This window comes from Pieris brassicae, chromosome 10 (genome assembly GCF_905147105.1).
Source record: "Pieris brassicae chromosome 10, ilPieBrab1.1, whole genome shotgun sequence".
Taxonomy (NCBI): Eukaryota; Metazoa; Arthropoda; class Insecta; order Lepidoptera; family Pieridae; genus Pieris; species Pieris brassicae.
The window spans coordinates 9,218,805-9,234,094 of record NC_059674.1 but is presented as its reverse complement, the minus strand read 5'-3'; the positions used below and the strand labels follow the sequence as shown (position 1 = coordinate 9,234,094).

At 42.6% G+C, this 15,290-nt stretch overlaps 1 protein-coding gene across 1 annotated transcript in view; it reads right to left on the bottom strand.

Moving 5' to 3' along the window:
• LOC123715086 overlaps positions 1-15,059 on the bottom strand; it is a 46,635-nt gene extending 31,576 nt beyond the window's left edge. The window contains exon 1 of the mRNA XM_045669904.1: positions 13,410-15,059. Within this exon, the coding sequence (XP_045525860.1) occupies positions 13,410-15,059 (1,650 nt within the window). The remainder of the gene's footprint in view (positions 1-13,409) is intronic.
• Positions 15,060-15,290: the final 231 nt, after the last annotated feature.

Below are 15,290 nucleotides of genomic sequence, written 5' to 3'. Positions count from 1 at the left end.
CTAGGCCAACACTGCTCAATATTATATATCTAAGTAAATTTTCTTTAAGCCAGCCTAATATGGTTAATTGAACTAAAATAACTTAATATTACTGTTTCTACATTAGTTATATTATATGTATAAAATAGTATTTATTTCTATTAAAACCCTGGATATATTTATTTATTTATTAATACGGAAACATGTCACAACACAAAATACATATGTAAAGAAATATATATAAGTTGTAATAATAGAAATGTCCTTAAATTTTCTCACAGATAAGATACTTATTTTTAGTAGATATAACTAAAAAGAAAAGAAAATTATCTGGCTTAGAAATTGTTTTGTATAATTATTTTTTTATAGAGAAAACGGGCAGGAGAGTCGAGGAGATACGGGTGGAAAGTGAAAAGTAGAAACGTCCGAAATTTGTATTTGTTACCTCGTCGTGTATGTCATTTTTGTCTATAAGTACTTGTCACATTAATTATTGTATATTGTGGTTCATATACCAATGTATCAGTGTGCCGAGCGTTGGCAAGCTTTTATCAATAATAAAAAAATGTAACCAGCAGTTTATAGTACATTCACAAAAGACAAATCAATAATAGCAACGATTTTAAAAGGCTCTTCAAAGCGGTAGGGTAGAAGTAACATAAATTAATTCCTATACAAAAATCATTATAGGCTGTGGAAACACAGCCTTAGGCCATTGTACATGAATTATACACTTTTCACAATAAATTATTTCTACGATCTATTGAAAAGATTGATGTGTGTCAGTTATATAATTCATGGTTGATTTAAAGGCGTCTTGTGCCATATTTTAGTACATAATAGACTCGACACTATCATTATCTTATTTGACAGCAAAAATCATTTTTATATTCGCTATATAGAGCACGATTCGGGCGACATTAAAACAATAATGGTTAAATGTTTTAGGTGTTTGTTTGAGCAGTGTTGGCCTAGTGCCTTCAGCGGCGACTGTCATTCCTGAGGTCGTAGGTTCGATCCCCGACTGTGCATCAATGGACTTTTTTCTACGTGCGCCTTTAATGTTTGCTCGAATGGTAAAGGAAAACATCGTGAAGAAGCGGGGTTGCCTTAGACCTAATAAGTCAACGGCGTTGGTCAGTCACAGGAGGCTGATTATCTACTTGCCTATTAGAATCACAATGATCATGAAACAGATTCAGAAATTTAAGTCCTAGACCTAAAAGGTAGCGCCATTGATTTTTGTAATTTATGATTTTACGAAAGTAATATTATAAACAAAATAAACATTAACTTCACTACTGTATAAAGAAATTAACACAAATATAAGCATCTGAACGCACGTATTTGAAAACCATTAGATATGTCAATCCTCTTTCATATATAAAATCGAAAATATGTGCAAATACTAAGCCTTGAACGTTGAATTGAACGTAAATTTTACAGTGTTAGTAACATGCCGTTCTCAAGTTATAAATGTTCGAACCGACTTTTTTTTATATATTAAATATTTATTTTAACCAACACTGGTCATCTAAAGTACATTCCACAATCGAACTCCATTTTAAAGTTCAATTAGAACTGAATCATCGTTAAAACAAGTAAAGCAAAAATTCACTGCCCTGTAATAATGTTAGTGAAACCGAACACTATAGCCCAGTCTCTTGTTACCCTACAGCCATGGGGCATGTCAATCCCACTATTGGCTTTATTTTATTTGTACGGGAGACTCTTTAAACTTGCTATCATTGTTGACGTTTCCTTATTATTATTATACAATAATAATAAGGAAACGTATTTCAGAATACCCGTACCCCATTTACAAATGACTTTAAGAAACCCAACGCCGCTAACATCCCTTAACATCAGTGCCCTGTTAGCCCCTGTTTTATAAACAAATCTGAAAAGTCCAATAAATATATGTAAGACATCACTTCAACAAATGTTATAGATTTATTTTCCTTATGTCTCACTAACATTATGAGGGAAACATTAAAATCCGCAATATTACTCAGAAAAAATACCAGTGTCTAGAAAAAACATCGCGTAGTTCTACCGTATACAATTTTTTCTTCTCTCTCACTTGTTCGTGCAATTTTCAATGCAAAAATGAAAAAGCAAGGCTTGTAGCGCCGGAGTTGATGCTAACAATTGATATCACAAACTTATTTGCTGTACATGGACTTGGGTTTTGCTAAATTCTGTATGTTTCTGGATTTGTGTATGAAACTTTCAGCAGTAAACGTTTCTCTTCTTTTATTTATTTCTCTGTCCGGTTTGGTGTTTTTATAAAAAGTATACTAAGGTCGTGGCCTTAGTATCGCTTGAGCAATGCAAAAATTAAAATTAAATTGTCTAAAGGACAAATTAGTAGATGTATAATGTACCAGCGCTTTCACAAAGTATTTTGCAAATAAGTAGTTGCGGTCAGGATTTTTTTTCATTTGTGGCCAAGGTGTTATTAAGTCATAAGCTTCAACTGATCTTCATTTACTGTCTTTGATGGGTATATATATGATATAACATCGGCATTCAGCTAGGAAGCCGTCTTTACTGGCATTGGCCTAGTGCCAGCATGTGCCCGGCACAGAAGGCTCTCCTACTTGCATATGAATAAAAAAAACGAAACGTTTCTGATAAAAAGGGCATGACCAAAGCTTGTATCGCCGGGCTTGATTCTAAACATTTGTATCAAAATCTCATTTTCTGTTCATAAACTTTGGTTTAGCTAATTTCTGTAAGTTTCTCGATTTGTGTATGAAACTTTCATGTTCTCCGGTTTGTTATAAATAAATAATAAAATATTTAATGGTGCTACAACCTTTGTAGGTCTGGGCCTCATGATATTTGTTAATCTAATAGGCAAGTACTTCAGACTTTAAACAGCCTGTCGTGCCTGACGCACGCCGGCGATTTTTTGAGTGTAAGGCAAACCGGTATCCTCATGATGTTTTCCTTCACCGTTCGAGCGAGTGTCAAATGCGCATATAGAAAGAAAGTCCATTAGTGCACAGCCGGGGATCGAATCTACGACCTCAGGAATGGGAGTCGCACTCAGAAGCGACAACGCCAACACTCCTCACCGGTTTGGTGTTATTATGAGGTAAAGTGTTATATTATGTGATCCGCCTTTTATGTCTGGCACAGGCAAGTTCTACACTTTTTCCTTCATAGTACGAGGGAGTTAACATGGAAAGAATATTCTTGCCATTGGACCCAAACTACTGTCAGAGCTGAAACCATTTCTATGTTCAATTAAATTAGAACTTAAAAACAATATAATGTCAACTTAGGGATTTAAAAACATAGATTGTTATAACTTTGTGTGGATATGAGCGTGAGACTTGAAATGCAGTAGGCTTTGATCGAAAACCGAAAGGTGAGCGCTGCTCCCAGAGATAGGATTACCTTATGATAGTATAGATATAACAAACAGATGCGTTTTTATAAAAATTTAAAGTTTGGCAATCTTAAATTATATTAACGTGTATTTATAGTGAAAAATATTGAATCCTGGTTATACATTTATAGATGAAATGTATGACTGATGAAAACGATCACGTTTTAAGCGATGCTAAAAGCTATAAAAATTGTAAATAAAACTTTTTAGTAGATATTTTTATTTTAAGTTTAATTATAAGTACAAATATAATTACAACATCTAAAAGTTTATTTGAATCTGAATGTATTAGGAAATAATTTAAAAAACTTACTGTCTAAGAAGACACTTTTAAACGGATTGAAGCTATGTAATTTTTTTATAAACTCATAATTATTTACATAATTTTAAATTTAATTTTTTCCAACGTTTCGAGTGCTTTTCACGCGTAATCACGGTGAGCTTCAATCAGTTTAGTAAGTGTTTTCTTAATGTTTAAATGCCATGTTAACAAAAGACAAACACACTGTCTGTTTTTCGTTGTACTATTCAATTCGAAGTAATCCGACGTACAGCGGCACGCTATTATCAGACTCGAGTCGCGCCTACACCTAATCGATTTCACTGTACTATATTTTGTTTAAACAATTAGTTTCGACATACAACGGAAAAACTTAACTAAATATATCATTGAAGCTAGCTTACCGTTACGGTGTACTGTGACCTAACAAATGAGCCAGTTTTCAAATAAGAATCAAAATCTTAAGAAACAGCTGTTACTCAAATGCTACTTTTATTGTATATATATTGTAAAGAACGTACGAGAGTCTTCCGGTAAAACTGATAATTTAATTATATTTATGAACAATAGAGGGAATTTAAACAAAAAAAGAGCTTATTAACTACTATGGAAAATTGTGCTCACTTAATACGAAAGATCTGATTAGGTTTACATTACATAAACACGTGTTCATCATGCATTATGTGTAAGATTTGGGAACCCTTTTGAGTTAAAAGTATCAATGTTAGAGTACGCAGGTCTACAACAAACTTAATAGTCAATTTCAAAACAATTTTTACTTTGTTTTTTACTACAATTTTGTTTTCTCTTTGAAAAAACAAAATTAGTTACAACCTTATCTCAAAAAAAAAGCTTTACACGCGAGAGTATGAGTGAATGTAATGTGTTACATGTTATGTCTAATATCTTATAGAACTACATCAAAATTACTTACAAAAACGTCAGGGTATCGCTATCACTATTGGAGAGTACACACTACGGGCGCAGATCGGACAATTGATGAAATGGTTAATGACTCATGATACTGATGTTCAAAGATAACAAGCGTTCAAATAACAGCAAATGCATGGTCATTACTTGAAGTGGCACATGAACTTAATTTAAATCATATTTAATATATTATATAAATACTAAATTTATAGAAGTCACCAAAAACACACTAAACCCACCTTGGTGCCTGAAGATACCATTAACACAGGGATTCGGACACAAAACTTGGCTTGTCACTCTTAAGGACATGGCCCGATTCTCAGTGGTTATATTTTTCACGGAATTCACGTATCAACTTATATTTTTAACGACACTGAAACCCTATAGTTGATTAAACACATTTTTAATTCACAAAGTACGATGACCACCGTCATGGCGGATTGGATTTCACTGTCGCCCTTATTCGAAGTAAGCCAGCCGTGATCAAGCTAAGTACGTAATTTGCTATATTATTTAATCTTTAATAAATTGGTTCAAGTAGAACCTCGGTAAGGGTAAGATTCAGAAATGAGCTTAGCGGTAAGTGTCCTACGTCAAAACGTTTTGGATTTTGACATACGGGAGTCATTCATACATATATTTACTGACAAGAACACAGCTTCAAAGGGACCAGTTCGCCGTGTCTTCATAAAATTGTTCTAGCGTTATGAAATTTAAACTTCAAAAATTCCCGATTTTCACTTGAACTTAATGATAACAGTATCAGAAGATAATCAGGAAAGATTCATCAAAAATTATATTTATTCATTTACACTTCGTTGCAAGAAATTTCGTTTAAAATAGTTAAATAAAAAGGAGGGAAATCCACTGTGAGGAAAGAAAAATCACAAGTGCAAGCAAAACTACATAAGAAATACAAATACTTAGACATGAAGAATGGAACAAAACAAAGTAATTAAAACATATGTTGACAATGCGAAGAACTAAAAAATTACACATAAATCCCGATGATTTCAGTAGTTAGTATAAAAGTTAAAATTATACTACTGGATAGTTAAATGATCAAAGAATTTATTACGATACGCGAGAATACTGACGCATCGCGCCGCCATATTGCTGCGTTGATTGAGATTTTCAATTAGTATAACTTTTGACGCAGAAATAACGATTATCGTTTATGTTTTAATTATTAGCTATCGTCACAATTTATCGATTATTACATTATAGAATTAATAAGCCACAGCCTTTTTTTAATTGTACGCCTCGACGTTATGAATAATGCATCTTCTCGCCTCTGGCAACAAATATTGAAAAGCTATCTATCTATTAACGTGGATTGTCACTCTTCCTCACCATCATTGCTGAAAAAAATTAATTCACCTCTAAATATAAAATGATGCATTAATTACAATTCATTTAATGCTAATAATTTTGCAAGTAGCAGGTGAATGACCGCTAATATGAATAATAAGCCGATGTTTTAACAAAAGTACTCATCTGTTTCTGTCAAGTAGTGTTTACAGTGTGATGAAGAGAGACAAAACGATGTTAATGAATGGTGTAAATTTGTTAATGTCATAATGTCGAAAAGTTTATATTAGGAATGTAGACAAATTGTGTGACTTTACTTTGCAAGAAAGTTTTTAACGTCTACATAGTACATAACAAAAATAGGTTAGACACAGATCTGAGTTTGTTTTATTGATGTTTTTGACTAGTAATAGACCAGCCTTTAATGTTAATAAATCAATTTTGAGTGCATGTCTTACAAACAAGTGTTATTTCCGCATATAGAAAATCGATCTTACAAAAGCGGGTTCGATAACTGGACTTCTGACTTTGAAATAAATCTAACCAATAAGCTATAATTACAGCTGTCACAAAGACAACAACAAAGCCAGGTATACAGTTCATTGACCTTAAAAACATTTCTGGTATAAATGGTAAACAAAAATATGAATACCAGTAATATTTTAAGATATTTCTTATGCGTCCACATTGTTTTCCTTTTGCAGTAATGTATTTTAAGCATAAAAAATAATTACACATTAACAAAGTAACAATTATAATTAATTACCTTATAGCTTTTTAACCCGGTTTTACGCTTTATTTAAAATAATTAGGTAGTAATGGAGTATCAAGAACAGATGATGATATCGCTGGTAAGACATGGCGGTAGACCTGTTCATATATGTTAGAGCGATAATGTATTTTTTTTTACTTGACACATAACAAAGTATGGTTGTCCAGTTCCAAATACATCCACAGAGCTTAGTTCTTAAGTTATCCACATACATCGTTATTTTTCTATTAAAATTATACCTTTGACAGTTTGATTTGCTTAACTAGTAGTTACCAAATAGATCAATGTTTCCTTTGTTTTGTACACATTGTTATATTGTCGTAACATGCCATGGAACAGACGTTAGTTAAAAATTTTTTAAAGTTTAGTTTAGTTGCAATAACAAGAACGATCAAAAAAGCAAGTAAACGAGCTTTTTCAAGTTTAATTTTAAAATAAGACTTTACTATTTTACATGTGTTGTTGGCAAATTTTTGTATTCTGCCATTAACTATGAAAACTTGTTGCTTGTCGCTCATTACCGATAAAACACTTTGTCTTCGGTTACTTTGTAAATGATCCTTTTTTGTTAATTAAATAAATGCAAGCTATCAAAACACCTGCACTGGTAGTACAGTGTTGAACCTCGCGAAGTGAGAGGATCATCTCTGGTATATTCGAAAATAGTTCCCATGTTAGATCTCAAAACATAACATAACCTTAAAAAACGTTGATCAATCTTAAAACATACTTACAGGAAGTGTAAACGCGCCAATTGAGGGAATTAACTCCACACTGTGTACGTGGTTTCACCTTGTATGAGACTAGTTCGCAAGTCATCACTTATGTCGAAACTTTAGACTCTTCTAACAGAAGACTAGTGTTTCTTCCTATTAGCCCAATTAAAACGGATCTACTCCTAAAACTAAAACCCAAAGGTGTGCTTTAAATCCAAAAATCGATGGCATAGAAGATTGTTGTTTATACAAAATAAAATTATCAAACAATGCTGCTAAGAACTATTTAGCTTATTTCGTTATGAAGTATAGTAACAATATGTTTTTGTGACAGAGAAATAAGAATATATAAATATCATTATAAACGACTTTCTTAAAAACTAAATTTTCACTAACGAATCAAAACTATGATATATCTATTTTTTTAACTTCTTAAAATCTTAAACAACATCTTTCCAACCTGTCCCATGCTTTCCTATACTAAAAAAGATAAAAAATAAAAATAAATAAATGGTGCTACAACCTTTTTAGTTCTGGGCCTCAGATTTTGTATCTGTTTTATGATCATTTCTTCATCTAATAGGCAAATAGGCCAGCCTTCTGCGCCTGACGCACGCCGTCGACTTTTTGGATCTAAGGCAAGTCGGTTTCCTCATGATGTATTCCTTCACAGTTCAGGCGAATGTTAAATGCACACATACACACGAACCCACGATCTCAGAGATGAGAGTCGCACGCTAAAGCCACTAAGCCAACACTGCTCTCTTAACTAAATATCCTTTTTTATTATATTTAATTCTACAACGCTTGTGTAAAAAACAAAATAACAGACGAAAGTCGCTCTTCCTATATACCTAATATATAATGCGCGATTCTCTATTTTGGTCTTCGTTTCATTAGCCTAAGTATGATCAAATTAAGTAATAAACTTAAAACAAAGACATTTATTTAAAGACGATTAATGATACGGGCCCGATTCGGACCCCTATAATAAAAGTTGACCCCCTCAACTGAGAGTTACTTAACCTTGGCATCATAATTTACTTATTTACAAATTGAGGACCCTTGAGAAGTCAAGACATCTGATCAGTGTTGGTTGGTCAATAAGTTTTATTACATTGTTATCTTTGAATGATTTCTGCCAGTTGAAGACTTGCATCATCAACCTGGATCACCAACACTTGCCTCACTATCAGCAAGTTGAATAAACCTGGAGTACCTACATAGGTTCGGCTTACAACTTATTAATTCAATATATTATGATTGCATATGCCAAAATCATGTCCTATTGGAGTGCAAACGGACTTGAAATTTTTTATTTATACCTGTAAAAGTCAATTCGGCAGTGTTGGTCTAGTGGGTTCAGCAAGCAACTGGGTGACTAGTGGGTTCGACGCCAGCTGTGCACCGATGGATTTTCTATGTATACATTCACTGGAACGGTGAATAATAATAATAATCGTTTATTTGCCAAGATGTGTGGTACAGTGGTTAGATCGATCAATTACAAATATCCGCAATTATAAATATGCATGCAAATAAATTTTTACAATGTCTTATTAAGAACATAAAATAATGTCAAATCTATGGTCCAAATCCACAAGGTCCACTTTGCCTTTAAAATTTTAACCACGATCCACTTGAAAGAATTACACGGCAGTGATCTATAACTTCTAGGAAGGTGATTAAACAGTTTTATAGCCATGGCGTAACAACTTTTTGTATACGTCGTGGTGGAGTATGCAGGGACCAACAGCCATGTTGGATCCCTCGGTATATAAAGACAAGTTTCTTTGAATGTTTTGAATAATTTTGGATGTTGAAGGAAAACATCGTCAGGAAATCGACTTGCCTTAGACTAAAAAGTCGACGGCGGGTGACCAGGAGGCTGATCACCTACTTGCCTATTAGACAAATGGTCATGAAACGGATACAGAAATCTGAAGCCTAAACCCAAGGTTGTAGCGCCACTGATTTTTTAATGACAATTTGGCATAGTTTTTCGAAAAAATAATTATAAAAAAATTTAAACAACAAAATGTGTCTTTTCTATATGTAGTTGAAAACATTTAAACTGTGTCGAGTTCTGCAATTTGCCAAGGGGTCGTCAACATCATAACATTATTTCAATTTACTTCTGAGAAGTTAAAGGTAGACTCTCACTAAAACTTTACGACAGACGTTTTTTTTTTTTTTTTTTTTTTTTTTTTTTTTTATGAAGGAGGTAAAAATGCACAGCTGCAGGCCCGCGAGCGCATGCAGTCGCTATCGCGGGGACTGTGGGGATGGTTAACTCTTATCCCTCTGCTAATCAGAGGGGAGAAACCCGACCCACTAAAATTTCCTCCTGAGCCCTCCATATCGCCTGCTATGCCGGACACATTCATTCTGAATGAATGACGTCTGGCACCGCATTGAGTCCCCCGGGGGTCGCACTAGGCATTCAACCCAGGGAACTCAGGCGAATATGACTGCATACGGACTCAGCGACGGCGCAGGGGGATACTGTTGGGCAAACGCTCCTCGCGTCTTGCCCCCGCACCCCCGCCTCGCCGCCGCCGAGCACAACCCCTTCGGCCATCGCCACGCACCTCCCGCTGACGCTCGGCAGCCTCCTTCTGCAGCAGGACATGCTCACAGAAGAAGGCCACCGCACGCCATGCCTCTTGGCTACCAAGCATTGCTGCAACAACGCTCGGTAGCGAGAGGTCCGTCCCGACGACCGACACTAGGTCATGGCGTTGCCTCGACCAAGTGGCACAATCGGCCAGGGTGTGCTCCGCCGTGTCCTCTGGGGCACCACAATGGTGGCAGATGGGAAGGGTTTCCCGCCTCGCCACCCTGTGCAGATACCGCCCAAAGCACCCATGCCCAGACAGTATCTGCGCCATCCGAAAGGACACGGCTCCACTCGGGCGATTCACCCATTCCCGTAGGCATGGGCGAATCGCCTCCACGGTGCGTACTCCCGCCCTAGGCATAGCCAGATCATGGGCCCATCTATTAAAGGTGGCCTCCCTGGCTTGCCTCCTTGCCGGTCCGACCAGTTCAGCCCATCGGCCACCTGCCCTAGTCTCACACTTGAGACGATACAGGTCGCCTAGGGCCAACGCCTCTAACTCCCAGGGGGGAGTCCCCGCCAACAGGCACGCCGCCTCGAACGAGACGGTCCGGTAGCATCGAGCCGCCCGAACCGCCATCACTCGCTGTGGCCTCCTGAGTAGGGTGCGGTTCCTCGCCCTCAGCCTATCATCCCATACAGGGGCCCCATACAATGCCATACTGCGTATGATTCCGCAGTACAGCCTCCGCACACTCTGCTTAGGGCCCCCAATATTCGGCAATAGCCTTGCAAGCGCCCCCGCCGCCCCTACAACCTTCCCCCCGAGAGCTTCAAAGTGGGCCTCGAAGTTCCAGCGGCCATCCAAGACGAGACCAAGGTACTTCATCTTGGACGCCACCGGAACCCCCACTCCTTCCACCATCAAGACCGCCCCAGGAGGTGGACCATTCCTAGGGCCATGGAACAATAGGGCGTCCGTTTTTTCAAGAGACACCCTAAGGCCCAGGGCCCTTATCCGTCTCACAACAAGAGAGGTGCCGACCGTTGCGAGTCGAGCCACCTCCCCATAACTTGCCCCGTTGGCCACTACGAGGGTGTCGTCTGCATAGCAGAAGACGCGCAATCCCGGAAGAAGCGCGCCCCTCAACACCCAATCGTAGGCCATGTCCCACAGAAGCGGCCCAAGGACTGAGCCTTGAGGAACCCCACACCGCACAGGGTGGTAGGAGATCGTGCCCTCCATGTTGGAGTACACGATCCATCTTTCCGCAAAATAGTCCCCCACTATTTGGCGCAGATACAGTGGGACCTCGAAAAACTCAAGTGCCTCTCTGACCACACCAAAAGGGAGACTATTGAAGGCATTCGCAATATCTAACGATACTGCCAATGCCCTCCCCCCCCCGTCCACCACCCCACTTGTGTGGGACCTCAGGTCCCAAAGAGCATCAAGCGTCGACCGTCCCGCTCGGAAGCCGTACTGCGCCTCGCTCAGATCTGGCCCCTCAGCAGAGAGGTGCCGGCACAATCGAGACGCCACAACCCACTCCAGCGCCTTGCCCGCCTCATCCAAGAGGACGATAGGGCGGTAAGCCGCCGAACTGTCTGCCGAGCGCCCCTCCTTACGCACTAGACACAGTCGTCCCGTCTTCCAAGCCACCGGGAACCGTCCACTGCGTAAGCATGCAGTGTACAGCTCCCGGACGGAGACCTCCATATGAGGGAGGACTACTGCCAGGACACGCGCATGTACACCATCCGGGCCAGGAGCTTTCTTGCGGGCCTTGAGACGGGTCAAGATAGCCTCCATCTCTATGTCAGAGACTTCCGGAGCCATCTCTCCGGCCGCTTCCACTACAGTCGCCGCCATACACGGAGGGACAATGTCGGGAGGCAAAGGAAACAGGTCCGCCACCACTCTGTCCAGAAAGGCCGGCTCCAGACTCTCCACAAGAGGCATTCCCGCACCTTTCAGCCTTTTACGAGCTGATCGGTAGGGGCGCCCCCACGGATCATCATCCAGTCCCCGGAGTACCTCCTGATGGGCCCTTTCCTTTGCCTCACAGATAGCGCCCCGGAGAGCCCTCTTGCGATCATTATAGATAGAGCGAAGGCCCTCCGTGACATCGGGACCATCTCTCCTCCTCCTCTGACTCCTGTAGTAGGCCCTTCTGGCCTCGCTACATGCGCCACGGAGATTGCCAATCTCCGACGTCCACCAGTAGACCACTCTCCTCCCCTTCGGCGGCCTCCATTTGGGCATTGCCGCATTCGACACCCTTCGGAGACTCAGACCCAGTTCGCCAGCTCCTTCATCCACATCCACAACACTAGTGGGCGCACACCATCCCTCTATAATGGCCATCTCCTCCGCAATCTGGCGGTCCAGTCGACGTACCGACCAGCGGGGGAAGCTCTTCCGACTCTGGGGAGTCTGGCCCCGCACTCCCCACCTCATCGAAGTAGAGACCCACAACCGGATATATCGGTGATCCGATAGGGTCTCCACTTCGTCCAGAACGCTCCACGCCGTCGTAACTCGGGCCGCCGCCGCAGAAGCAAGGGTCACATCGACCCTTGAACTGCCCTGCGGGCGGACGCAGGTGGGCTCCGTTCCCTCATTTAGGAAAACGAGGCCCAACTCCGCCGCCCACTCCTCCAGAACCGGGCCCCTCCGACACGACACCCTGTCACCCCAAGTGGGAGACCTCGCATTTAGGTCTCCCATGAGGATAAGGGGGCGCGGAAGTGCCCTCTGTACGGCCAAGCCCATGGCGTCAAGGAAATCCTCGAAATGGCTTAGACGCTGATTGGGGGAAAAATACGCTCCAACAAGCGTCCAGTCCCCCCAATCAGCAAGAACAAACCCGGAACCTCTCTCTCTTAGAGAGAGAGGAGGTCCATGCGGCTGAGCAATCACAGCCGCATCACCTTGAAGGTCCCCCACCCACGAGTTCTGCCGCGACACATAATAAGGCTCAGTGACGACGGCAGCCATCACACCCCACTCCGCCATCGACTGCAGGAACAAGTCCTGAGCCGCAGCGGAGCGTCTTAAATTCCCTTGTAAGAGGCTAGTGTCGCTGTCAACCATTTTATTTGTTTGACAGCTCCAGACCAACCTCCATGGGAGTGTTCCTTACCACCGTGCTGGACGCTTTAAGGGCATACGGGGCCCTCCTGAGCCTTGGAGGGTTGCAGGCCCTACCTGCCATTTTGTGGTCCGCCGGCTTCCCAGCCTCTGAACAAACCACACAATGCAACTCTTTTGAGCTGCATTCATTGGCCTTATGGCCCGCAGTCCCACACCGGTGGCAAACCTCCACCAGGTCCACCACTGAGTCACATGTCGCACGTACGTGACCCAGCTTTTGGCACTTATAGCACCTCAATGGACGGTCCTCCCGGATTTCCACCCGGCAGGAACTCCACCCAATGAGGAGCCTCCCGTTCTTTACCTTATTGGCGGAGGCAACCGGGCATAGGAGGAACATCTCCCCCATTCCCTGCTCCCCACGCCGCAATATCCTCCCTGGTTTAATGGCGGTCACTGGGCACCCCCCCATGGCAGCCACCGCCTCTATCACGTCCCTCTCAGTGACACTGTCATCAAGGTCTCTGATGCGGAGGTCCGCACACTTGACGGGCCTCCCCACCAAGGCCTCCTCCGACAGCACCTCTCTCAATCTTTCCGCTAGGCGGTTGGCTTTCTCCTCCCTGCCTTCTCCAGGCACCTCCAGCATCCGAGCTCCGGTCGCTGTCACCCGGATACCAACACGCTCTATGCCCAAGTCAGGCAGACTGATAGCCTGCCTGGCCTTGGATAAAGCAGCGGCGTAGGTGACTCCCCGCTCCACCGCCCCCTGCAGCAGTGTGATAACCACTGCAGCAGTTGTCGGCGGAGCAAGGGAAGACTTCCGCACCCCAACAGACTTCTGCGCAACCACCGACTGCCCCGCCAGAGGACCTATACCACCCTGAGCAGTAAGAGCGGGTACAGCGGGAAGACTTTCCGGCTTCTTCCCCTTACTCTTCTTTTTCTTTTTCCCGGCCACTGTCGCCCAGCTTCCACCCACTGGAGGCTTCTCTAGAGAGACCCCTCCAGCCGATTTCTCCATAGCCGGAATATTTCTTCCGGGGCCCTTGGGCCCCGAGACGTTTGAGACCCCGTGGGCCTCGACCCCTGCGAGACCCTCAGGGGCTCTCCTGCCCCGGGGCCCCGACTGATCTGAAGCCACCTGAGCCCCCTGGGGGCCGCGGGCTGATGCCAGAGGCGGACGCATCACAGGCTCAGGGAGGAGCCTGTCCCCGATCCCCGCTATCTTGGCATCGAGCATGCCACCCACAGCCCTCATCAGCTCCCCCATCAGGCTCTCCCTCACCCCGTCTAAAAGGCCCTCCGTCAATTGACGGAGGGCATCCGGTGTGAAGGAGCTCTCCGCCGGGTTGGGAACAGGGTTTTCCTTCGACTGCGCAAAGTGCGCAGTGCGCTCATTGAATTCTCTTCTGAGAGCCGCCAGCTCAAGGCCTAGGTCTTTAACTTGGGCCCTCAGGAGATTATTGGCCCTCTGGAGGCGCCTACCCTCTTCCCCTTTCAGGCATCTATCGGCGAGATCCTCCACCATCTCGCCGATTTCCCTAGCCGCAACCTTCAGGTCGCGGATGAAGGTGCCCTTGAGGTTACCCGACTTCGTCGCAATCTCTATGATGCGGCGAACCCGAGCAACCGATCTCTCCTTGATTTGCGGCACCCCCAGGAGGACCACATCATCCTCATAGTCTTCCCACGAAGACGGGGGCCCATTCGGGGCCACAGCTGCACTTGAGGAGGCCCCACCTTGCGGATGGCCCCCACCTACACTTTTTTTCTCACCAGGGAGAGAGCTCGCCTCAAGAGCACGCAACTCTCTCTCTGCCTCCTCTAGTCCTTCCTTGTGGGAGGCCGCTTTCTTCGGCGGCTTACCCTTAGGAGGAGGAGACACGTCCTCGTCTCCACCTCTAATTGGGTTTTTTAAAAAGGCCCGCTTCCTTAAATTTGAGCGGACCCTGACCTCATCTTCGCCCTCGCTGTCCGAGGACAGCAGAGGCTTTTCCCTGCTTTTTTTCATGACAGCCAGCCTCTACCACCAACTCTACCTCCAACTCTACGGTAGAGTCGATGACTCTACCACCAACTCTACCTCCGACTCTACCAAAAACTCTACGGTAGAGTCGAAAAACTACCGTAGACTCTACCCCCAACTCTGCCTGAACATATAAATAACTAAATAAATATATATATATATATATATATAAATGACTAGACAAATACACAAAACACAATCTTAATTCTAACTTAA